At 39.5% G+C, this 24,978-nt stretch overlaps 1 protein-coding gene across 1 annotated transcript; it reads left to right on the top strand.

The window, feature by feature from the left end:
• Positions 1 to 1,871: 1,871 nt before the first annotated feature.
• On the top strand, positions 1,872 to 11,001 carry NXNL2 (nucleoredoxin like 2). The gene is made up of 2 exons (XM_007436978.3): positions 1,872 to 2,531; positions 10,460 to 11,001. The coding sequence occupies exons 1-2, from the start codon at positions 2,230 to 2,232 to the stop codon at positions 10,626 to 10,628; spliced, it is 471 nt and encodes a 156-aa protein (XP_007437040.1). The 5' UTR covers positions 1,872 to 2,229; the 3' UTR covers positions 10,629 to 11,001.
• The last annotated feature ends 13,977 nt before the right edge of the window (positions 11,002 to 24,978 follow it).

The following is a 24,978-nucleotide window of genomic DNA, read 5'->3' as shown; positions in this document are numbered from 1 at the left end:
ATCCTTATAGTCATAAATATTTTAGTCCTATAAGATGCTTTTGTTAACAATGTCCCCACACACTTTTGTTGCAAAGAGTACAGTAATCCACACTTTCTCTTAGAATCATGTTGGATGATTTGGTTTTGTTTTCCTACAGAGAAAACAGGATAGATTTCACTCTCTAGGGTCATCTTCTCTAAGTCCCTAGATGATATTAGCTTTGCACCGTACATAAATAAACTGCATTGCATACAATTACCAGACTGTTATAAAATACAAGATGCAGAAGCTCCTATAGCCACACATTATTTCTTTCTTATGCATATGTTCTGTATGTAGGGTGGGCTGAGAGATAATGATTGGCCTAAAATTACACATGGTGATGTGGGGACTTGAACCTGCTCTGTTTCCAGACTAACATTCAGCCTTTTCTCATCTGGCACCTGCCAGATGTTCAGGGACTGTAATTTCAAAATTCCCAGCTGCCAACCTCCCCATGACTTTACTATAGAAACAGGAACCCACATCTGTAGGTCCTTCCACCTGAATGTGTCTGCCTCTACTCTGTGCCATTCTCAAAGGGGCACTTGCTGTGCAACCAAAGCAAAGCTTGGCATTTTCAGCTGCAGCCTTTTGGCCACAGCAAATGGAGGGGCTTCCCTTGAGGGATTGTAAAATGGGAAGATTAAGACAATAGGTTATCTGGAGAAATATATATCTTTAGTAAGGTCTGTAATCAGTTTAGGAAATCAAGGGATTTGAACAATTATATTGGGAGTATATGGCTGTGTTTTTTCTTAAGACTCCCTTATTGACCATCATAGATGGGGCTTCCTAGGGTTGTGGTCAAAAACACTGGAAGGATACAAGGTCATATACCTTGGTTTCATCCAATTAAGGCAGTGCTCAATTACCTGGGCATACTGGTACACTTTCTATCTGCAAATGCTTTTGTGCCTATGTAGTGGGCAGCAGTTGGCCCTTTAAATAACAAACCAGCCTTATGAGCCCAGAGGTAGTCATTTGAACCCTGAGAGCCAGAAGTGGAAGTGAGAAACTGGTTGGGAAGCAAGGAGTGGTGGCAGCAAGGGGACCTGTTTTCCAGTCACTGTTCGCCCCTAGGCACAGGCTAGGGTTACCTCAGAACCGGAGTACCTGGAGGGAGGGGCTGGTTTGACCCTGGGGCACCTCATTCCAGGCCAAAATCTCCTCTGCTAATACAAATCTGAAGGGGGGGAGGGGAACATTGTTCCATTCAGCCGAACCTCCAGGTTGGCATGATTTTGCAAATTCTTTCACTGCTCTGTGCCAGCCCCTAGCCCCAGCCCCAGCCCCAGCCCTTCCCATTCTTCTCAATTCTCATCCAATGTGGTTATGCTGGTTGAGAATGATGGGGTTTGCATTCCAATATACTAGAGCACCTGGCTGAAGAAAACTTCAGGTTATTGAATTATGTGTACTTGAGGCAGGGAGGTGCTAGCAAAATACAACGGAAAAAGAGAAAGGTTTCCTGTTCACTAAGAGGATACAGAGTTTAGCTCCCTTCTTGCCTTCCAACACTTTATTGGACTGAGTGTCTGAGTCGACCTTGTGCTCGCCTGTCAATGTGGGGTCCTGAATCTGAAGGACGACCATCAGTTTGGTAACGCTTGTCGCTCCGTCTTCTCAACCCAGACACGCCCCGTCGTGGTGCAATCGGATCTAGGGAATATTACTGAAAAGAAGCAAGCCTTCCCAACGCTCCTCTAAGTCTGGCTTTCGGGGTCTATTTTTAGAGGCGTTCACTCCATTTATAACTCCGACAAACAAATTCGGTGGTAACTTCACAATCCTTTAATCCCGCTCATCGGATTTCATAATCTTGTGAGCCCGACGTTCATTTTCTTTCCCTGCAGTGCTTCTCCTGCCTGCGTGTCCGCCCTCCAGACGTCGAGTTTTTTCCCAGGGCGGTTCTGGGCAGCGATTGGATCCGAGGACCCCCATTGCTGACTTCGCCCCACGCCTCGAGTCGCCTCCCAAGGCGCTCTTCTGAGGGAAAAGCCGCCTTGCGGAGCCCGCGGGAGCGAAAAAAGGACGGTGCCGATTTTTTCCCGCTCCTCCGGAAAAGCCGTCGGGGAAGGTTGTCCTGTGGATGTTCTGCGAGGGTCGGCGCAGCAATTTAAAGGCCGGCCGTCCTGCGGGTGCCTCCTTCCTTCCTTCCTACGTAGCTCCTCCGGCCGCCCGCCCGGCCGCCCGCTCGCTGGCAGGATGGTGGACTTGTTCAGCGGGCGGATCCTCGTGAACCTGGAGGGCAGCCCCGTGGACCCAGAGCAAGCTTTGGAGAACAAAATCGTGGGCTTGTACTTTTCGGCCGCCTGGTGCTCCCTCTGCAGGGACTTCACCCCCACTCTGTGCGATTTCTACAGCGAACTGGTGGAGGTCGTCCCTCATCCGGCCCCTTTCCAGATCGTGTTCATCTCGTCCGACCGCAGCCGCGAAGAAATGGCAAGCTATATGTACAAGATGCACCCGGGCTGGCTGGCCTTGCCCTTCCAGGACCCCTTTAAGCAGTGAGTATGATGAGAATGGCCGGTGCCTGCAAGCTGGAGAAAAGGGTTCTTCTTTCCTTCCTTCCTTCCCCGCCACCCCTTCCCTCTTCAGTCATTTGCTAGAACGAAACGGGCAACTTGTCAGTCAGCTCCCCCGGTTTGGCGCCCTCCAGATGACTCTACAAGTCCCATAATTTGACTGTTTTGGTGGGGAGTTATGGGAGTTGAAGTCCAGCCCATTCGAAGGGCACAAGAATAGGCAGTTTGATTAAAAACCCATGAGATGCATTCAAGGAAGGGAGTGAGGAGCTCTGGTCAAAGTGCTTTGAATGGCTGGCTGCTCTTCAGAAGCTGGGGTCCACCATTTAACTGATCACACCAACTCTTCATGTATCCATTCTATTCATGTACCCCTTCCTTCCTCTGCCTGTGGGCTTATAACCCTCAGGGCTTTCCAATTAAAGAAAAAGAAAGAGACCATACCAGGGCATGTTTCTGTCTCTGCTGGCGTAGCATCATTATTCAGAAACAAATAGGTGTGTTGTGGGGTACTCATTTTATAACTCTTCTTTTAAACACCTAAACATTTGCACACCTATGTATTTGTGATGAATGGCTCCCCAAAGTGTGTGGCAGTGCTGAAGGGGAAGAGAAGAAGAAGGTATGTGGCTATTGGCCAGAGTTTAGCTATTTCCTCTTTAGATTTAACTCTTCTGTTGGAATGGTACAGGAAAATAATAGAAAAAGGTTACAAATAGGCACTGTAGAAAGAAGCCAGGATGCCCTAGACACTTTAACCAGTAAGCACCCATTACTTTCAGGCAATCATATAACTCTCCCGGTTGGACAAGTCATTAACATCCACCCAAAGATTTTACATTGCTATGTGGAGAGCTATTTTGCTGGCAGGTAGGACAGAGAGCTTGCAATCAGAATGATTAATTTTACCCTTGTGCAAAGTCTTATCAGAGATAATAGCTGCTGAACTCCTTTTAGCCTCCAGATTTTCCTACAGCCTGGGATACATTTTGAAGCTGCAGCAAGTTCACAGCATGGAGATCAACCCTGAAGTGCCTTTATTTGGCTCACTGTTCATTTGGAAATAAATGGGCATGTAAACAACAGCATGGAATATTCTCCCTGGATACAATTCACCATTCCACGTGGCCTGATTTCCCTGTTCACTTGCAATGTACTTAATTCTTTGTGAGATTACATTTACCGGATTAATAGTTCTCCTCACCTTATAATAGTACACTGAAGTTCATCTTGACTGCTTTTAAAAGTGGTACCCAGGCTTTTCTTTCCCCCACCAGTATGGATACAGTCAGATGAAGGAGGTTGCCTGAGAAGTGATAAGCCCAAACAGAGAACAACTGACTGATGAACTGATGAATTTGGCTGAGGGCTCATTTAAATCCAGAACCAGGTATCATCCTTAGGTGGAAAGCTCATATCCCAATCTAACTGACAGCCATGTGTTGGCTATGGTAAGGCAGGACAGTCAAAAGTCACCCAGGTGGATTTATCTTCTTTTTCTCTTTGTTTTTCTCTGTTCTGCCTTTTTTTTTTCTCCCCACCTCATCACTGCCCAGCATGTTGCTTGCAGAAACAGAGATTTGCTCACATCAGGTGGTTGAATCAATTGCATGCAGGGTTAAGACTAGGTGAAATTCAAATGAAGGCTACAGACTGCCTGCCTCTGATCTAGAGGACGGAGGATGCCTTGCAATGGCCAACTGCTTCAGCCACGTGCAACCTCAGTTGTTTCTGTGTATACTACCTGCTCAGGTAACAATACAGAAGTAGGCCTGATTTGCTACTCCCTGCTTCTAATCCATTTACCTTATTCCCCTTCTTTTATCTCTATTTGTTTATCCCTCTCTCAACCTTCTCAGCTTGAGTGTGGCTCCTGAAAACACCAAGGATAAAATGAAAGTTGATTTTAAAAAATCAATTGCCTTAGATATAAATTTATAACTTTAAAAGTTATATAACTGGGCTGTTATATAACTTTTCTCACATCGCCAGAGAAAGTTCCAGTATGGAGTTCAGCAGAGGTACAAGTCTAGCACAGGGAGATTTTAAAAGAACTGTGCTTAAGCTATGTCATTTAAACAAGATGAAAATAAATTCATTTTTTTTCACTGTTGATATGTTGCCCTCTACTGTGTGGTACAAAAGAAAGCATCTTCTACAGCCAACCTGACTTGTTCATATGAACATCCCAGGTATAATTAACGAAGTATCCATTCAGCTGTGGTGACCCATTTATAGATTTTGGTTAAATTATCTTTATTTCTAACTTTCTTCCAAAGAACTATAGACAGTTTCAAAGATTATCCTCATTAAGTGTATCATGACAATAACCAATTAGAAAGCCTAGGTTATTTTTTATTTAACAATTTTGATAGGTTGCCCCAATCAATATGGATTCTGGGTGGTATACTAAAATATAAATATAAAAGTAAAATATAATAAATAAAAATAACATTCAACTAATTAGGTTAGAGATAGTAATAACCTGAAGTTACTAAGTAGTTATTATGATTTAGCTGGGATTTGAATTCATTGTTTTCTCAAACTTCAACACTTGAATTCTTACCCTAAACTAGCTGCTTCCTCAAAGAAGCTCACCTGGCACTGAATTTAATTATCTTTAATCATTGGTCGAAAACATTTTTATATATTCAGACATTTTTTTTAGAGTTTAGATTTTGCCTCTTGTGATAAAAGATTTTTTTTAATTGTTTGAATGAAATTTTAATGTTAACATTGTTCGAAATTTCTCTATGTAGTCAGTTAATTTTATTTTTTGATGATTGAGTATGTAGAAATGTAAAGGAAAAAAGGATATGAAACAAGAAAAAAAAATCAAGCAAACAGAAAAAGGGGAGGGGGAAAGGCCAAATACATATTATAATACATATAGAAAAAAGTTCAGTTTTAAAACAGCATTAAAACTTGGAGTAATATTCATCATTCTTTAGTTAACATCAATAGAGAGCCAGTTCCTAGGAAGATCCAATTCATAACATTAATCCAAGATTGTAAATCTGTCTCTCCATTTGAAAAGAGCAATCTTTTTTGTTATGACCGTTACTCAATAAATCCATACTTCTTCATATAAAAAGGGATATTAGTAGAGCAAACCCATATCATATGCATAAATGATTGTGACATTATTTTAGACTACCAGCATAATGAACTGAACAGCCAATCCCTTTAAAACATTTTCTGAGGTGCCTAATAAGGATGAAAAAACTTTCAGATGAATTAATCTCATTTTAAGATCATAAGAAAAATACTTAATATACTTTAAGACCCTTAACCATTGATTTGCTGCTACAGGTCTTCCAACTTTTTTTATAAGGTTCTTATATTCACTTTAACAGTATTGTAAAAAAATCTAAAAATTAAGAGTTGTTCACAACACATTTTAGTGCTGATAGTAACTCAGTAGTTCTAGATACTGTTAATGCATTTAGACCAAATTGTGAAGTCAAAAGATGCTTTAATTGAATATATTATCAATTCCTTTTGCAGTTACTTAGATCTGATGGGCAATTGCTAATCTAAATTGACAGCATTTCTATTAATTGATGATTTAAAAAAGATTAACTTGCAATTTTCAGACTGGTGTTGTCCCCAAATATAAATGTATTGTGTAAATAAGGGTCAGAATAATATTTCCTTCCCAACATCTTCCAAATATGTCATGCATATTTAATACCAGAAATAAGTAATATCCTGATTAAAAAAGGAACAAGCCTGCTGTCATAATGTCAAACAGATCCCACAATAACTTTCTAATTGTGCTCAGAATGGCTTTTGGACAGATTGCATGGAGTCCATAGAGAAACAGAAGACAAAATATATGCTGAAAGCTTATTTTGAAAGTTAAAATCCCTGAGATCATATGGTAATTGTCAGCTCAAGTCATCGGCCAAGTCTCGAATAAATATTGAATGGTGTGAGTTTTTATAAGGAAGAGAGAGTATGACTTCAGACAATTGTGAGCTTTCAGAGGGATCAGATGACTATTCTTGCAACCGACTGGAAGAGGCCTTGTGGGGGTGAACAGATTTTGTTAGTGATGAGAAGGAAGGGAAGATGGGAAGATATGGCAAAAAGATGGCCTGATATGGAGGAGTTTCAGTAAATCTCTAAGCGAACAAAAGCTTACATAATTTCTACATGATGCATAATTAAACATGAGGACATTTTGCAAAAATGGAATGCATGATTACTATTTATAGTTTTTTATGGATTCAGAACAAGAAAACAGTGGATATGAAAATTTGGAAACCCTTTCAGTCAGTACTTTGTAACACCACCTTTGGCAGAAATAACAGCTTCCAAATATTTCCCGTAGCCAACTAAGAATCTTTCTGTTATTGCTTTTGGATGTCTTCTCTTACCACTCAGAAATATTCTTAAGTCTTCTTGCATATACTGCATGATTAAAATCTCCCTGCAGATTTTCAGTAATATCTGGGGACTGGGAAGGCCATTCTGAAATCTTTATTTTTTTTTTCTTTCCAGGAAGTACTCATGGTAGATTTGGAAGTACAATTCAGATCATTATCTTGCTGAGATATTTAATCCCTTTCAGGTATCATTTCTTTAATGACTATGGGACATTAGCTTGAAGACCAAGATAAATTTCTGCTGGAACTAACCCCAAATTGGTCAGATCTGCTAAATAGAACCAACAGTTCACTGCAAATAAGCTGTTGAAAAGTTTAGCTGACAATAGGGTAGATATTCACAGATCCACAGTACAGTATTTCTTACAGTTGTCCACAGAACTCGTTTCTCCAACTTAATTACAACATTCATTGTATCAATAGAACAGTTTGTACCAACCAAAATTCATTGTTTCAAGTATGTACAAGAAAACCTTGATGAGAATGAAACATTTTGGAACAAACTGCTTTGGATTGATTAAATAAAGATTGAACTATTTGTGTACAACCTTTCAAGACATATTTGGAGAAACAAAAGTGAATCATTTGAAGAAAATAATATGTTGCTAATCATTAAGCACTGGGGTGGTTTGATTATGCTTTGGGTTGTGCATAATCCCATGTGCTTTGGGTTGTGCATTCAACTAAATATCATTTCATCCTACAAAGTAATGTCCCATCGTAAGAGAAAAAAAAATGAAGCTGAAAAGAAATTTGATATTTCAGCAAAATATACATCCAAATCAACCATGAACTATTGACAGGAAGTAGTACTATATGTAATCATTAAGACAAATATGGGATGGAAATCATATAGTGCTTATAAGGCTGAAACACAATGGGAAGACAGACACACAAACTACTGCATTATTTTAAATGTTATACAATGAAAAGAAAACTATTTATTTTATTTATTTTAACCATTTATATGCCCCCCCCCCCACCAGTCACAATGACTCTGGGTGACTTACAAATTGCTTTGCAGGGAGTATAAAGAAACAAGAGAACTAGGTAAAACTAGTATAATTGAAAAAAATATTTAAACTAGTGTTGTCCAAACTTGGCCACTTTAAGATGAGTGGACTTCAACTCCCAGAATTCCCCAGCCAGCCATTCTGGGAGTTGAAGTCCACTCATCTTAAAGTGGCCAAGTTTGGACAACACTGGTTTAAACAGTGGCAACAAAAGAGGGACTATAATATAGAAGGAAGGAGTGGAAAAGAAGAAAGGAAACCAAATGAACAAATAACTGAGGGAGGATCAGAAATAAATAGTTTACAGGAGGGAACGCTGTAACATGCAGAGCCTGGACGATGGTTAGCTGAGCCTGCATATAGACATCAATTAATCTTTCCATGGTCTTGTACAGTGTTGTCCAAACTTGGCCACTTTAAGACGAGTGGACTTCAACTCCCAGAATGGCTGGCTGGGGAATTCTGGGAGTTGAAGTCCACTCGTCTTAAAGTGGCCAAGTTTGGACAACACTGGTCTTGTACCTATCCAAACGATTGCCAATGGGATGGTCAATAAAAAGAGACACTTTGACTTGGGAAAAGATTTTTTTTTTCTGAATCCAGATCTTGTTGAAAAGATACCAACATATATAAATTTAATTATTTCCTTTTTTTTTTTTTTTTTTTGGACAAAGCATATTTTCCAGGATACCGTGTTCCTGAATTAGTTATTAGAGAAGGAATTCCACAGAAGATTCTGAATTGGAGATACAGAATTAAGAAATAACCATCTCAGTTCAAGTGACTTAAAATGACCACAGATTATCCTATTCTAATACTTGGTTCTGGTTTTGCACTAAAAGCCTTTTGCTGCTCCTGAGTTGAAGTAGTCCTCACCAATCCTTGAGTTGGCTAGAAACTTACAGGTAGTCCTTGACTTACAATCACAATTGGGACTGGAATTTCTGTTGCTAAGCGATGTGGACATAAAGTGAGACATCATGTGACCGTATTGCTTAGTGACTACAATCCTGGCAATTCCCTTTGTTGTTAAGCGAATTTCACCAGTCGTTAGCTGGGGACCTACCCCAATCCAAGCCATTCCGAGCTTGGGCCCCCCCAGCCCTGAGCCTCAGTAAGGTAAGGGACTGCCTCCAACATTCCCCATCTGCTTATCTCCCTCCCATCTCGATCTTTTTGGCCACCCTACACCCAACCAGAACTGCATGGCTCTGGGGCTGCAAAAAGCCCCTGAGCCTCAGCACAGCATTAATTGCAGCTTTCCCAGCCAAGCCACGTGAAGCCACCCCGGGAAGCATTTGTTTGCCAAGCTGCCTTCTTTCCCAGTTCTCCCCACCGACCACATGCCTTTTGTGCCCAGCCCCCATGGCCCAAGCAGAAATGCCTATGCTACCTTTACTGTCTCCTTTTCAGACCCAGCTTCTCCGGCGACCTTTTCCTACATGCGGCTCCCTGAGCTTTCAGAAAGGGGCTTGCTTTTGCTGGCTTCGTGCAAAGGGGTTGTTGTTATTGCCCCTTTGTGCAAAGCCAGCAAAAGCAAGCCCCTTTGCAAGCAGTTTCTCCAGAGAACAATTCCTACATGTGACTCCCTGAACCAACCCCTGGCCATTTCCCCAGCTCTTTCCCAGGAAGCGGTTTCACCCAATGGGAAAGGGCAGGGGGTTGGTTCAGGAAGCCATGTGTAGGAATCATTCTCTGGAGAAATTCCTTGCAAAGGGGCTTGCTTTTGCTGGCTTCATGCAAAGGGGCTTGTTGGTGCAAAGGGCCAGGCCGGGCCCACCTCATCAGCAGCAGGAGCAAGCTGACAGCAAGGTGTGCTGGGGCAGCACCACATAGGGCGGCAGGGGTCTTAGAGTGCAGGGTGGCAAGAGCAATTGGGACTGGGCTGAGGTGGCTGCAGCTTCCTGGAGTGTGGCAAGCAGCCCCAGAGCCACACAGTTTTGAGTCTGCTTGCCACCCTACAAGGCAGAGTGCAGGGCAGAGATGGGAGGGGAGATGGGCAGGTGGGGGGAGTTGAAGTGCCCCTGTGGGTGGGCTGCCAAGCACCCAAAATGGATCACATGACCATGGGGGCACTGCAACAGCTCATAAGTCACTTTTTTTTAGCATCATAATTTTGATCAGACGCTGAATGAATGGTTGTTAAGCAAGGACTACCTGTTATATTAGTATAAAATTTGCTGTCTTCATTTCCAATCCTAATCATGCCTCTGTTGTCTCTGTTTCAAATCCAACCTAAGTTCCCTTCAAAATAATGGGTGACAAAGCTTAATAGATTTTAGATATTTTGAGTTTGCCCTTGTAATGTTGCAGAATAAGGAAGAAGATGCTACTTTAACACTGACTCTTATTCATGGGCTAGGAGCTAGATGAAGACAATGTCATGGGGACAGAGCAGAAAAAAGGATCTTTCTGCCACAGTTATGGACAAATGATGAAAAGCCTGATTGATCATCTACTGATATGCCCATAGAATAGTCAGTTTTTTCTCTCTTTTTCTTTACAGTGAACTGAAGAAGAAATACAACATAACAGCCATTCCCAAACTTGTGATTGTTAAACAAACTGGAGAAGTCATTACTGATAAAGGGAGAAAACAGATTCGTGAGAGAGGGCTCAACTGCTTCCAAAACTGGCTTGAAGTGGCTGATGTCTTTCAGAATTTTTGTAGCTGAACCAAAATAGTATTTGCAGACTTAAACAAAACAAAATCTTTGCTACACTGTTTTTATCTGCAACAAGCCTAAAAGGGGGGAAATTACATTCTCCTTTTTTAATGTTGATTTGCTTATTTTTGAATTCTACATGGCTGAAATAATTAAACATATTTGAGCCTTTCATAAATTCTCCTTTCTATATTGTTGCTATTTATATTTTTATTACATAGAAGATAACAAAAGTAGTCTTAATATTATTGAACAATTTGATAAAACTGCTGTTCTAATAGGTCTATATTTAGCTCTTAAAAAGAGTGCTATCTTAAATCTATGCAAGTACTTTATTTTTGCAAAGATAAAAACTGTATAAAGAAAATTTAATTCTTGACAATGTGATTTATTTGCATGTGGATTTAAAATGTATATACTAGTATAATAATAGAACTTGTTTTAATAAATTTATAGTTGATCTGTCTTTGCCTTTTGTGGAACAAATAATTGAAAAGGAAAGTGTGTGGTTCTTTGTCTGATGCTATCACTTTCTAAATCTTAATGTTTGGGATGTAGCTGCTCTGGATCGTAAAATCAGTTGCATTGTTCTGTTTGCAAGATTTTCATTTTCTTTACCCAACTGGGTACCATCTATAGTTATTGGATTAGATTTATCATCTCAGTGTGATCATTGACCAGATTGAGGAAGGCTGCATTAGATGTTTGTGTCATTGATGGAATTCAGGTAGATGGTGGCATCTAGGTAACCTTGATTAATGTGGCAGAGCTAACAGGGTTGGACCTGGTTTTAATTGCTTGCTTTTCACTTGCAGTTGGGATGCCATGGGGCCGATAACAATAGGTTATAAGGTAAGGGTACTGATACAAAATCCAACTTTAGCCATTTTTTTCATCTATAGAAGTCAAGGCTTAAAGCCACTTCTACTGAAGAAATAGCTAGAAGAACATAGAAGTTTGTTTCCAGCTTATTAACTAGGGCAGGAATGGGAAGTCTTTTAAACATTCAGAGCTTCACACAGTGCTGCATGTGCTTGGTTGTTCATGCAAACCCCAGTTCACATACTGTTCATATCCTATTTACAAGGTTGCTTACATAATACACATGCAAAACACACCATTCTGACTAGAGACATGCAGGTTCAATTGGCTTGGAGAAACCGCAAGCAATTAACCTTCACAAACTGCAAGTTGTGTATCTTGCAGAAAAATGACTGTACAACAGCTCCCTCTTTCTCATAGCAACTGACTTTGGGAGGTTACATTAGTGTTAATATTTCTCTTGTAAAATTCATATCTAACCAAAGGCATTCAGGATGACTGAATAGAATCCTTATGTCTAGAAATGTATGCACAAGGGTTTTGGAGTCCCTTGAAATGCTATAGATCTGAAGTAAACTAATATGTTTAAGTTTTCTCCAAAAGCAGTAAAACTATGCAACTAATGAAGGAGGATCTTTTTTAGATGGTAATTATCAGCATCTAGGTAAGGGTTGCTTTGACTCACAGAAAAAGCTTGCCCTGCTATACTGAAAGATTTGCATCTTTTTTCTTTTGACAACTTTTATATTACCAATTGCTTTTTAAATTCCTCTTGATTTCAAAAGCAGTGTGCCATACAGCATTCAGAACTATTGGCCAAAGAAAATAAATCTAAAGTCTTTATTTTGACTCCTAGAACTAATTTTATAATTTCTATGGAGCTGATCTGCGTCAAAATCTTTTATCATCACAGAAATAATGTGTAAGATCCTATAGGTTTCTAGACCTGTGATACCTTATCTGAGATAAAAGTAATGTTTCCTTTGAGTCGTCCACATCCATGTAGTTCCCTTGGCAACAATGTTGGAATGGTTTGCTATTGCCTTCTTCTGATTTATTTATATATATATATAGTGTGTGTGTGTGTGTGTGTGTGTTAATTTCCATAATAGCCAAAATCCCTAAGACTTCCTGATGGTCTCCCATTTAAGTCCAGCTCTGCTTATTTTTATGAGATCAGCCAAGATTAACTAGGGGCTCTCAGTTTTTACTTTAATTCTACTCTAAACAAAATAATGATAAAGATAAATAAATGAATACAGAACAGGAACCCAGAGCAGCAGAAACAGAACAATCCCAGAAATTCACACAGCCACATTGGAATATTGAGAATGTGGGATAGTTTTGCTTTGCAGAATTTGCAAAATTCAATGTGCAGTTAATTATCGTGTGACTTTCCATGTGACTGACAAAATCTTTAATATTCATGTTTAATGTGAAACTGAAGGGTTGTAGAGACTCTGGTATTATATTATTATATCATAATTATCCTTCTCTGGTCCAGTTTTGCTCATGGCTCAGATGGAACTGCCTGCAAGATTCTTGTGGACAAAATTATTTCTTCTGGCTTGAGTTCATCTCATCCACGATGCATAAGGATTCCCCATCCCTGTCAGCCACAGCAGGAGCAGCCAAAGTCAAGAAATGAGAGCTCAGAAATTGAATGTGATGACATCACAGCAGGAAAAAAATCACTGCTACACTTTAAATGAGCAAGCAGAACTCCGCTTCTGTATTTGGCTTGGGATTTCTGTAGTTACCCAAACCCTACGCTTACTGTAATACGTACATGCAGAATGACTTCAGTTTATATCCCACCTTTATATCCATCAGGAATATCCAAAGAGAAGTCCAAAAATCAAAATGGTGGCCTTGACTGCAGTTGAAGCTGCTTTTTTACATGTTGTGGCCATCTTGACTTTTTGATCCTAGCTGGATGCCCCTGGTATCCATAGAAAACTCAACATGGCTAACAGCGATGAGGAAACAAACTGAAACATAAGAAAAGACCTTTTAAAAAGTTTAACTTAAGTTAAAAGCCATGCAATTCTGAGAAAAGACAGAATGTTGCTTTACAAAGTTACAGAAACTGCTCCTTTTGTGTCCTCGTGCTCTATGAATGGATCCTGAAGCATTGCAAAGCTCTAATTTGTGTGTGTATACACATACACAAATGCACACTGCCCATTTTTAGATAAGACTCACTGGTTTTTGTTACTTGCAGGATAATGACTGCAGGCCAGCTTTAAGCATTAAAAAGGGTTAATTCAGACAGTCATTTGAACAAAGCAGAGTTAAAGCTGAGGTTTTCCCTCATTTTGTGGGCAGCTGCAGGTTCTCCGCTTGTCAAACTAAAGACAAATATACTGCTGACTGAGGGAAAGATTTATTATAGTAATCTTTCTCCTTGTTTCACTATGTAATATATATAATACAAATGTCTTGGATATAAAACATGTTTATGATTATTTTTTTTGGCTTTAAAAAATGACAGATGCTTTTCTGAGGGGACATAAAAACCAGAATGGAGAGGTTGCTATGGAAAATACCCCCTCCCATAAACTGAAGCATACTGTATTAGGCTGTTCTAACAACATGTATATGTTAAATAATCTTAAAAGGTATTCCTAGTCTTTTGCTGAGTTCTGGGGCACCCGAAGGATACAGTGAGACTGTAAAAAATTAACTGTTTTTATTGCAGCATAACAGAGTTTATTTCCCACTTTTTTTTTTTTAATACAGAAATTCACATAAATTCTGGAGATCAAGCTACAGAAAGAGAATCCAAACATGAAGCTGTCAAGACATACAGGAGACTCAAAAGATAAATTGTAGGGTAATCTGTGCATCACATTTATAACTGTAGCCACAGAACTTGCAAAGTAGCAAATCTGATTGAAGTAACTAAAAGGCCTAACAAGACACTAAAAGAGAACAGCTGCACTCAATAAAAATGGCAAAAATGCTTCACAAATTATTTTTTTTATAAAAAGACAGCTTTTTTTAAAAAAATGCATCTGATATAAACGGTGGTGGTAGGGAACAGCAGATGCTGCATAAGATTATGGCTTCTGGGATTGATGGGAATTGTAATTCAACACATCTGGAAAGCATCAAGTTGAGGAAGGCAAGATTATACTTATGGCATGCATACAACCATGTGGAACCAAACCCAGATCACAGCAAGTTCACCAAAGAAACAAAGTTATGGAGCCTTATAATGATATTCTGCTCATTTAAGAAATTGTCCTGAGTGCTGGGCTTGTCTGAGAACTCAGCCTTCTGGTAGGAATTCTCAAACTTTGGGTCTTGCATCACTTTAGGTCTTGTGTCATTTTAAGAAGTCTTGCAACTTCTTAAAATGATAAATGAATTTGCGTGACCTTGTCCCATAAGTAAAGCTGAGGATGATTAGGGTTAGGGTCAGGCAAATATATTTGAATACATATCAAAAGATAAGTATATATTTTAAATACATGTCAGCAGATTCTTTGCCAGCACAAACCCACAACATTCTGTTGTGGGTTTCTGGTGGCAAAGTAAGGAGGAAAGGCCACATGAGTTTTGAAAGCACTACTGCTTTGTGCTCACACCTGCTTTGTCTGGCAAGTTCACAGCTGGCTTGTGCATGCAAAGTGGAGAGCAAGACCCAGAGCAAGTTTGATGATGTTCCCACTTTGCATGCACAAGCTAAATCAGGCTTTTAAAAAACACCATCAAAGTTGTTCATGGCTGGCCAGGGGATCCTGACCCACTGTTTAAACATCTCTGCCATGGGGAATTACATAAACTTCCGAATCAGTTCAGCCCAAGTCTGACTGATCCACAGGATGAAAATTGCTTCCAAACAGATTGTTCCTAGGGCTACCATTAAAAAAGCAATATGCAGTGTTCTCTCTCTCTCTCTCTCTTTCTCCTTAGTAGATTATTTATGGTAAGAAAAAAGATGGAAGAAACTGTTTGCAAACTTGAAAAAAATAAGAGGTGGCTTTAGCCGAGCACACAACCACCTGGTGAAAGAAGATTTGCATTAGGCAGCATGTATCTTTGGTATTGTCTGCTATCTATATTTCCTATGACACATTTGAAAACTGCTGATGAATAAAGACTCTCACAGACCTACATAGAAGAATACTTCGTTAGGGTAAATATATGCAATATGAAATCTTATTAGAGAACCAACCAGGAACATTTGAGCCTCCCGTTTTATATGCACTTAACATGGATGCTATAAACATGTAATTCAGGTTTGTGGACTATTTTCCCTTGCTGTATTAAGAAATCTGATGGCTTGTGGACAGTACTTTGTTTGTTAGTTATCTACCCACAAAGTTTTCACCAGAGACATTTCCTTCAAGGATCACAAAACAAATGACTTTAATCCCACTAGGCATGATCTTTAAACAGCAATTGTTTCTCCGTGGCTAAGGTAAAGTGGATCTCCAGCTCAAAACAATAAACAGCCTGACAAGAATTCTTGTTTTGCTTCTTTTTTTTCCTAAGGGCCCCCCACCCCCACCCCCACCCCCACCCATGCACACCGCATTTCTCTCTGGGATGGTACTGCCATCCTAACCAGCATTGAGGCTCACTTTATATGGCTGATCTAAAAGGTACCACAAGGAGGGAACCTGCTTGGGATTGAGACGGCTATTCCTCTGTGGATCAGAAAGTCATGAGGCTCAGGTGTGAACGTCACAAAAAGGCTCTAAAATGCAATGACCTTCATAACACTTTGAAATGAGCTAAGTGTGCTGAGCAATCATCCTCAAGGGAGGATCACCACCTAGAGCAAAATGCATAACCCAAGGAGATACTTGCTTTCAAAAATGAAGCAGTGAAATCACTGATAGAAAAGAAAGAATACATTAAGAAATCAGGTAGGGTTGGTTCCAGATTTTAGATGACCTTGGTAGCCTTTCTTGCTGAATTGTTTTCTCTTTTTCTAGGAATGGCAAGGGTTGCTTTCTGCTACCAACAGCTCCAGTAAAGCTTTGGGGTTACTCCACCCTGGCACTTTGGCAGCATGCTCAATCTCTCATCCACATGTCTGAGCAAGTGAATGGCAAGGGTGAATAGAAGCAACAGTCAGACTACTACTTGGTCATCTGTTCTTGGGGTATTCCTGGATGTTCACTTGCTGATCGGAGACCGAACAGCTGGTTTTAGCTCCCTTCTGTTTCCCTAGGAGCATTATCAGGGTTGATAGCATATGCGTATATACATTGAAAGGTAGAGAGACAGAACCAGTGGTGTGTACAGTGATGGCAGTCCCTCCCTTCTTTCCCATCGGTCTTGGCTAGAGAGAAATAAATGAGTTGTATGGTGAGTGGGAGCCATAGCAGCCATCACAGTTTGCTCATCTGCTTTTGTTAGCAAGGGGACAGCTATCATTTCTTGTTGGAAGGCGGAAAAGTGGCAAGATTGGAGGGAAGGAGAGTGGTTGAAGCAGAGAGTGGAATGTATAACAAAGGAAGGGAAGAGGAAGAGGCTTAATTCTGCTGCTGGAGCCCAAAGACAGGGACAGAGAATGGTAGCTGTTGAGAGTGATCAGCCTACAGCAGGGGTACTCCTGAAGCCATGGCTTCAGTAGTAGCCTAACATTTCCAACTCTTGGATGGTATTTTTTTTTCATCTCACACCATGGAATGTTTGGAATTAGTCAGATGGCAAATTAGACTAAAATCTATAAAAAACATAGATCACACAAACCCTGCATTCCCAGAGAAATAAACAAGTGACATCACCTATTCCATGATGTTTCAAGAAAGTTTGTCAGTGAATACAAGTAAAATAGTCTATGTAGTCTTCAAAATTAAAGTTGGTGTTGTTTTATTCCTCCTTTGAAGAGAGATGTTTTAATTGTGACAAATCATTTTTTCAGGTTTCCTATTAATTAACTTGGGTAAATGTTGAGGCAAGGATTAATTTTAGCAGGCAGAATTTTCCAACTGGAAACTTTAATTGGATATGTAAATTGGTTACCTAGAAACATCAGTTAATAATACATGTAAATCTGTATCTGCAGGAAAAGAAAACTATGATTACAAGCAAGCTGGAAGACAAATCTAGTGTCATCAACAATCTCCCAAATAATACATGTACAGCTATACAATGTTTTGAATGAATAAACATGAATGTTTTGTTCTCCTTGCCATTTCATTGCTTTTCATCTGTTTTTTTAATCTGGTCTGTATTGGTTTGGATCTGGATTTAGGCATACTTAGGTTATAGTCACTGAAATCTGGGGCTTCTGATCTGGACTAGGACACACTTTCTCGAACTGGTATCTTTAGATCTACCATTTTTGTTGTTCAGTTGTTAAATCATGTCCGACTCTTCGTGACTCCATGAACCATATCACGCCACGCCTTCCTGTCCTTCACTGCCTCCCAGAGTTTGCTCAATTTCAAATTCATTGCTTCGGTGATGCTATCTAACCATCTCATCCTCTGCCATTCCCTTCTCCTTTTGCCTTCCATCTTTCCCAGCATCAGGGTCTTTTCCAAAGAGTCCTCTCTTCGCATTAGGTGGCCAAAGCATCTGAGCTTCAGCTTCAGCATCAATACTTCCAATGAGCAGTCAGGGTTGATTTCCTTTAGGATTGACTGGTTTGACCTTCTAGCAGTCCAAGGGACTCCTAAGAGACTTCTCCAACACCACAATTCAAAGGCATCAATTCTTCAGTGCTCAGCCTTCCTTATGGTCCAGCTCTCACAGCCATACATTGCTACTGGAAAAACCATAGCTTTGATTATGTGGATCTTAGTCAGCAAGGTAATGTCTCTGCTTTTCAATATGCTGTCTAGGTTTGCCATAGCTTTCCTGCCAAGGAGCAAGCGTCTTTTAATTTCATGGCTGCAGTCTCCATCTGCATTGATCTTGGAGCCCAAATAAAGTCTGTTACTGCTTCCATTTCTACCCCTTCTATTTGCCAGGAATTGATGGGTCCAGGTGCCATGATCTTAGTTTTTTTAATGTTGAGTTTCAAGCCAGCTTTTGCACTCTCCTCTTTCACCCTCATCAAGAGGCTCTTTAGTTCTTCTTCACTTTTTACCATTAGGGTGGTATTGTCTGCATATCTGAGGTTGTTGATATTTCTTCCTGCAATCTTAATTCCAGCTTGTGGTTCTTCTAGCCCAGCATTTGTCATGATGTACTCTGCATATAGGTTAAATAAGCAGGGTGACAGTATACAGCCTTGTCATACTTCTTTCCTTATTTTGAACCAATCGGTTGTTCCATGTCCGGTTCTAACTGTTGCTTCTTGATCCACATACTGATTTCTCAGGAGACAGGTAAGGTGGTCTGGTATCCCTATCTCTTTCAGAATTTGCCATGGTTTGTTGTGATCCATGCAATCAAAGGTTTTTGCATAGTCAATGAAGCAGAAGTAGATGTTTTTCTGGAACTATCGTGCTTTCTCCGTGATCCAGCGAATGTTGGCAATTTTATCTCTAGTTCATCAGCCTCTTCGAAACCCAGCTTGTACATCCGGTAGTTCTCAGTTCACGTACTGCCGAAGCCTAGCTTGTAGGATTTTGAGCATAACCTTGCTAGCATGTGAAATGAGCACAATTGTGCGATAGTTTGAGCATTCTTTGGCATTGCCCTTCTTTGGAATTGGAACGTAAACTGACCTTTTCCAATCCCGTGGCCACTGTTGCGTTTTCCAAACTTGCTGGCATATTGAGTGCAGCACTTTAACAGCATCATCTTTTAGTATTTTAAATAGCTCAGCTGGAATACTGTCATCTCTGCTAGCTTTGTTGTTAGTAATGCTTCCTAAGGCCCACTTGACTTCACTCTCTAGGATGTCTGGCTCAAGGTCAGTGACCACACCAGTGTGGCCATCAGGGACATTAAGATTTTCTTGTATAGTTCTTCTGTGTATTCTTGCCACCTCTTCTTAATCTCTTCTGCTTCTGTTAGGTCCCTGCCTTTTTTGTCCTTTATCATGCCCATCTTTGCACAAAACATTCCCTTGATATCTCCAATTTTCTTGAAGAGATCTCTAGTCTTCCCCATTCTATTGTTTTCCTCGATTTTAAAAAAAAAGTTTTTTGCAGTAAGATATGGTAGATCTTTCCAAAAGCCAAAAGATCTACCATATCTCACTGCAAAAATCCTAACAATTACTAGATAGCAAGGAGACAGAAAAAACTCTTAATTCTTTGTTATCATCTAATAGTCATCCAGATTTTTGCATGCTTAATCTGATAGTCCTATTGAAATAATTGCTTTAACCAAAACTGAATACAATTTATTCGTTTGGTTGCATATGCTACTAAGCCATAGATAACCACAGTTTATTAAATAAAGCAGTACTGGTGGGACTCACAAAATGCAGTTATAACCATGGTTGCCAAACCACAATGGCTAGATTCATACAACATGTTAAGCCTAAACCAAACAAGCCACATTTTGGTTTAGCATGATTTGTAAATACAACCATTGTGTTTACTCAGTTCCATTCAGATCAATTTAGTAAACACTTTGATCACACCAAAAGTAATGCTGTAAATCAATTATGATTTAAACTGAAATGCAACCAAAAGTTATGTTCAGTGAGACTCACTTCCAAGCAAGTGTAGTTGTATTTTAGATTTAGCTTGGCCAGATTAATCTGTTTTGCATTAAAAAGAATTCTTTTGGAATATAGTGCAGAATATGCAGGGAAAATACTTTGAATGAGTTAGTAAACAAATAATACTCAGAATTTGAAAGCCATAACTCTTTAAAAATATAGCAGAGTGAAATTTCTGACAATTTGGGAAACTGTGTAAAAACAAAGAGGGTGTTCAAGTATTATAAATCCATTTTCTGAATATGGTAAAACAGACTGCATGGGACTCAAAGGAAATTATAAGGGATAAAATATTGAGAAGAGAATTAGAACAGAGGAAGGGTCAAGTGGTTAAAGAATAAATAAATAAATTGGGAGTCAATTTAGCAAATGCAGGTGAGTAAAAGATCATCATCATGCAAGCACTTCAGAGAAGACACTGGCCACAATAAGGCATACTCATGTGTAACAAATGGTAAAGGATGTTGCTACTCAAGATGTTGTGAGTACATGACCAGTGATGGCCTGATTATCAGCACAATATGAAGCAACACAAAAGTCAGTTTGGTGTAGTGGTTAAGACATCAGGCTTGAATTACTTCAGGAAGTACTGCAGGAAGGATTTGCCTAGATGATATGGCAATTCTCTGAGGACCAGTTGGAGCTGCCTAGCCTGGAAGATCCTATATACGCCCCAAAGAGGCTTGGGGCTGGCCTCTCCTGCAGGTACTGTGGGACTCTCTAAAACTTGTGCTGGAGCTGACTAGCCTGGAAGTTCCCTTGCCAAGCATCAAGAGGGCTCAGACTGTCCTCTATGGCAGGTGCTATGGAATTTCCTACACCTGTACTGGAGTCACCTATCTTTGGTCAGCACTGCAGGAAAAGGCTTTTCTCGTCTCTGTCCTGCAGCACTTGCCAAAGAACCTTATCCTGTAGTTCTGAAGGAGAAAGATGAGAAGAGCTGCAAAGCAAAGTGAAGCAACATGTATGCTTTGCTTTAATCCTAGAAGAGAAGGGATCACTGTTTAAAGCTGTGTTGAAGCAAAGCATTCCTTCAAAGGTTTGACAATCTTATTGATCCCCGCACTCTCTTTGATTTTAGGATAGCCATGTCATGAAATCAGTGTTTCTCTGGAGTCCTCACCATGGTGTATTATGTAAATAACTCTTTTTTTTTTTTTTTTGCAGTATACTTGAATTTCAAAATACAAATCAGAATAAGAGCTTCACTGAGGTCTGGAACTGAGACAACGCTAGTATAGACTGGTCCTTTCTCTTTCAGAGCATTAAATATTTTGTTCAAATTATATTTTGTTTTGCTTTGGGATCCAGAGTTTTGTGAACACCCCCATTCCCACTTCTAATGAAAGGCATAGTAGCCAGCATACCCCTTTGTGGGTTTTTTGCTGTATATTTGGTAGGGTGTGGAATCACAACACATCCGATCTGGGGCATGGGTGGGTGGGAGATAGCAGGAGAGAAGACTCCTTGGAAACATTTTCATATAACCAGCTATACCATTGTCTTTTTTTCTTTCTTTTTTGTTAAAAAGTGAACAAAGAATAGTAATTATTTACTAAGTGGAAAATATAAAAAAAATTAACTCCACAGAAGTTTTCTCCACAGAAGAAAACAAACCAGAAGTAATAGTAATGTAATAGTAGTGTAGTGGTTCAGGTACTGAACTAGGAGTACGGAAGGTCAGGTTCCAGTTCTCAAGGATGGCTAAATATTGAGCCAAATATTTTCACTCAGCCTTAGATTGGAAAGTCAACAAATGCCTGTTTACCAACCCATACTAGACCAGTGTGGTGGATTACGGTCCATAGCTTCATTGAAGAGGCTTCATCCTGCAGTGAATTGATTGAGACCGATAATAATCAAGAGAACCCTACCATGGCAGTTTAATGTACATACCTGAACAGAAGTTCTCCCCATCTTAGATAATCTTGGGGCCCAGCAATTTTCCAGTTCCTTTAGTCAGTCACATTATTCGCAATCCAAATATTCATCTTGTCTGTTTATGAGTTCATGTCATGAATCATAGCAAAATAGGAAACAAAACTCTTTTCAGAGTTTCATGCCAGACTTCTCATTAAATTCAAGAAAATAATTCCCATGTGTTGCAGAAGGAAGGAAGGAAGGAAGGAAGGAAGGAAGGAAGGAAGGAAACCACAGAAGTTTTAAAAATATAAAAAGGAAGCTGCCAATTTTCCCTCCTGCCAATTAATGCCAATATCCTTCTCCCTATGTTTTGTTTTTTGCTCTTCGGTCATCAGTGCAATATCTTTTCCTTCAGGAGGCCTTTGGTTTTCCAAACCTTACGAAGTTAGTGGCTATTTCTTCTTCTAACTTACTGTAAGCCAATCAGGGCATTGATCTCTCAAGAGGCCAAGGCTGAGCATATCTTGGGTTGCAGACACCAAAAAGCTTTGATTCAGAACCTTGGAAGCCTTAACAGATTGGATAGAAGTTGGCTGCCTTTTGGAGGAGAACAAACAACCTTCCTTATGGCTTCCAGAGTTCCATTTTACTAGTTATCCACAAGAGGGCAATGTCATTCTTAAATTTGACATTTGCAAAGGCTGAAATGCCTCACAGAGCAGTAGTAGGTTTCAAAGTGCAATGCCCTTTATTTGTGATTAATATTAATATCGTGCCAAACTCTTTCCTGAAAGTTTTGTTTTATCTTTCTGAAAGAGCTGTGTTTCAAATATTGACACTAATAAAACTATGTATTAAAACTATTATTTGCTTAACCTAACATTTTTACAATCAGTGCAAGGGAAAAAAACAGATTTTCTTTTTTAAATGGTTGAAAGTACATTTTTTAAAAAATATGCCACAAATCTTGATGAGCACAAATTCAGATGTTTCATTTATGGCAGTCCATGAACATAACAAAAACTAAGTCTGGTTACAGGGTTGTCCATGTACAACTGCAAGATTGTAGTCACGCCCCTTTTTTTACATGCAATGTGTATAAAAAAGAAGTGGGGTTTCAATTGTGCAGTAGATGTGCACACACCTCGCAGACACCCCTGTCTGACTAGCTTTGTTTTCCCCTTTTAAAAAAACCTGATTTGCTTTGTAAGTTGTATGAAGTGGCTGCTTGTGTTTTTAATTTATTTTCTTTTATTATAAATATATACCATATTTATGATAAAATATATTTTATGACATTTATGACAGCCTGGAGCTCTTTTCCTGAGGGAATTTCCCATTGCAGTACATTATTTCCCGCCCTGGCCATATGACCATATCAAACATAGAAGCTAACCACTTTTTTTCCTTTAGAAATGGATGTGCCCAGAGTATGCATATTTCTTTAAACACATGAGTAGTATCACACATAATCTAATACACATTTGCAACTTTAGTGAAAAAAAGGAAAGTCTGTTCTTCGTTGAAGGAGCTGAAAAATAAAACTGGGTTTGAGAAATGGCCATGAACCTTAAAATGGCAAATGAAACTTGTATTTCCCAAAGTCCATGTTTCTATCTTAAAACACCACAGTGCCCAACTTATTGTCCCCCCCCCCCCATATCCCAGAGCTGTTTAGGAATTTTGGGAGGTGTCATTTCAACAAATCTGGGGAGCAGCAGATTGGTGGAGGTTGTGTAAGTGATATGGCCTGAATCTATGTACATCTCAAGCTTCATTTGAGATGTACTTGCAACAGTAGTTAACCTTTCTTTTCTGCTGTAACAGTTACCTCTATAAAATAAGGTTTCCAAATTATAGTCCAAGCGTGTTCCCATAAGCAATAGAACTTTGTTCAAAATAAATGCAATCTGACTTGGTTGGATTTTAAACAGAGTTTCTGAATATTTAGAAAAGTCTTCCAAAATGTGCAAAACAAACAATTGTTAATTTCTGCAAACCATCACAGAGATGATAAATGAGTCACTGTGCAGCAAGAATGTGTTTATTATTACATTCTCGACACATTTGTATAAAGCTGGCACATAGATTTACCCCCTAGGGCAAAAAAGACCCTTGAAGTTTAACACTATTCATTGTGTTTCTTCAATCCTGAATTTTCTTCTGCTGATCATTTCTCCCATCTCCAGGGCATATGGAAGAGACAAGGTAAAAAAAAAAAAAAAAGTCAAGACGATGGCCAAAACGTTATGATCAAATTCCAACCCCTGGGGTTTGCATAATGCTATGAAAAGGGGCAGCACTTCATCTGCACCGTCACAGCTACCACCTTGACTTTTTGATGCACACACCCATCATAGATGCTTTGCAAGTGTTACAGATGATCCATTAGTATCCTCCAATGAGTCCTTTAAGCCCCTAAATGTTTCTTTCTCAACCAGGATATACTCAAAACTAAAAGTGGGGTAATAGTTACCTGATGGAACATATTCCAATCATTTGCTTTTTAATTATCCCTACAAACTTAAAAGGAAGCCATCCATTCACTCACATACATATTACGGCACTGTCCCATAGAAATCATTGTATGAGATTCAGAGAAGTGAACAATCTCCAAACCATAGACCATTCCTGGAAACCTGAAATTTATGGAGGAGGGATTTTTATGTAAAGTAAAATATTTTTTTGAAAAATTAATGGTTACAATACACCCACTAGACCATTACACATATCCTTGAGTAGAAAGTCTATGTACTTAGCAAGATTATTCTGCTCCTAAACACCTATTAGCCTGCATGTAATCTAGCAATTCTCAACCTTTTATGCCATGGACAGTCTGGTGAAATCTATGGAGCACTTCTCAGAAAAACATGCATAAAATAAAATAGTGAAAATAAAGTTTTAATTTTTTTTCCCCAACCAAGTTCACAAACCCTGTGAAACTGATTCACAGAGCACCAAGGGGTTATGGTCCCCAGGTTAAGAAACTCTGCTCTAAGCTATCCAATTTAGTGTAGCCCCATTCACAGTAATGGCTGTGACCAACCACATCACATACACTTAAATCCTAAAATCCTCTGCTGATTA

This window comes from Python bivittatus, unplaced genomic scaffold (assembly GCF_059951505.1).
Source record: "Python bivittatus isolate LINGU-HERP-01145 unplaced genomic scaffold, Pbiv_v1 ctg000850_np1212, whole genome shotgun sequence".
Taxonomy (NCBI): Eukaryota; Metazoa; Chordata; class Lepidosauria; order Squamata; family Pythonidae; genus Python; species Python bivittatus.
This window is presented reverse-complemented; position numbering and strand designations above follow the sequence as displayed.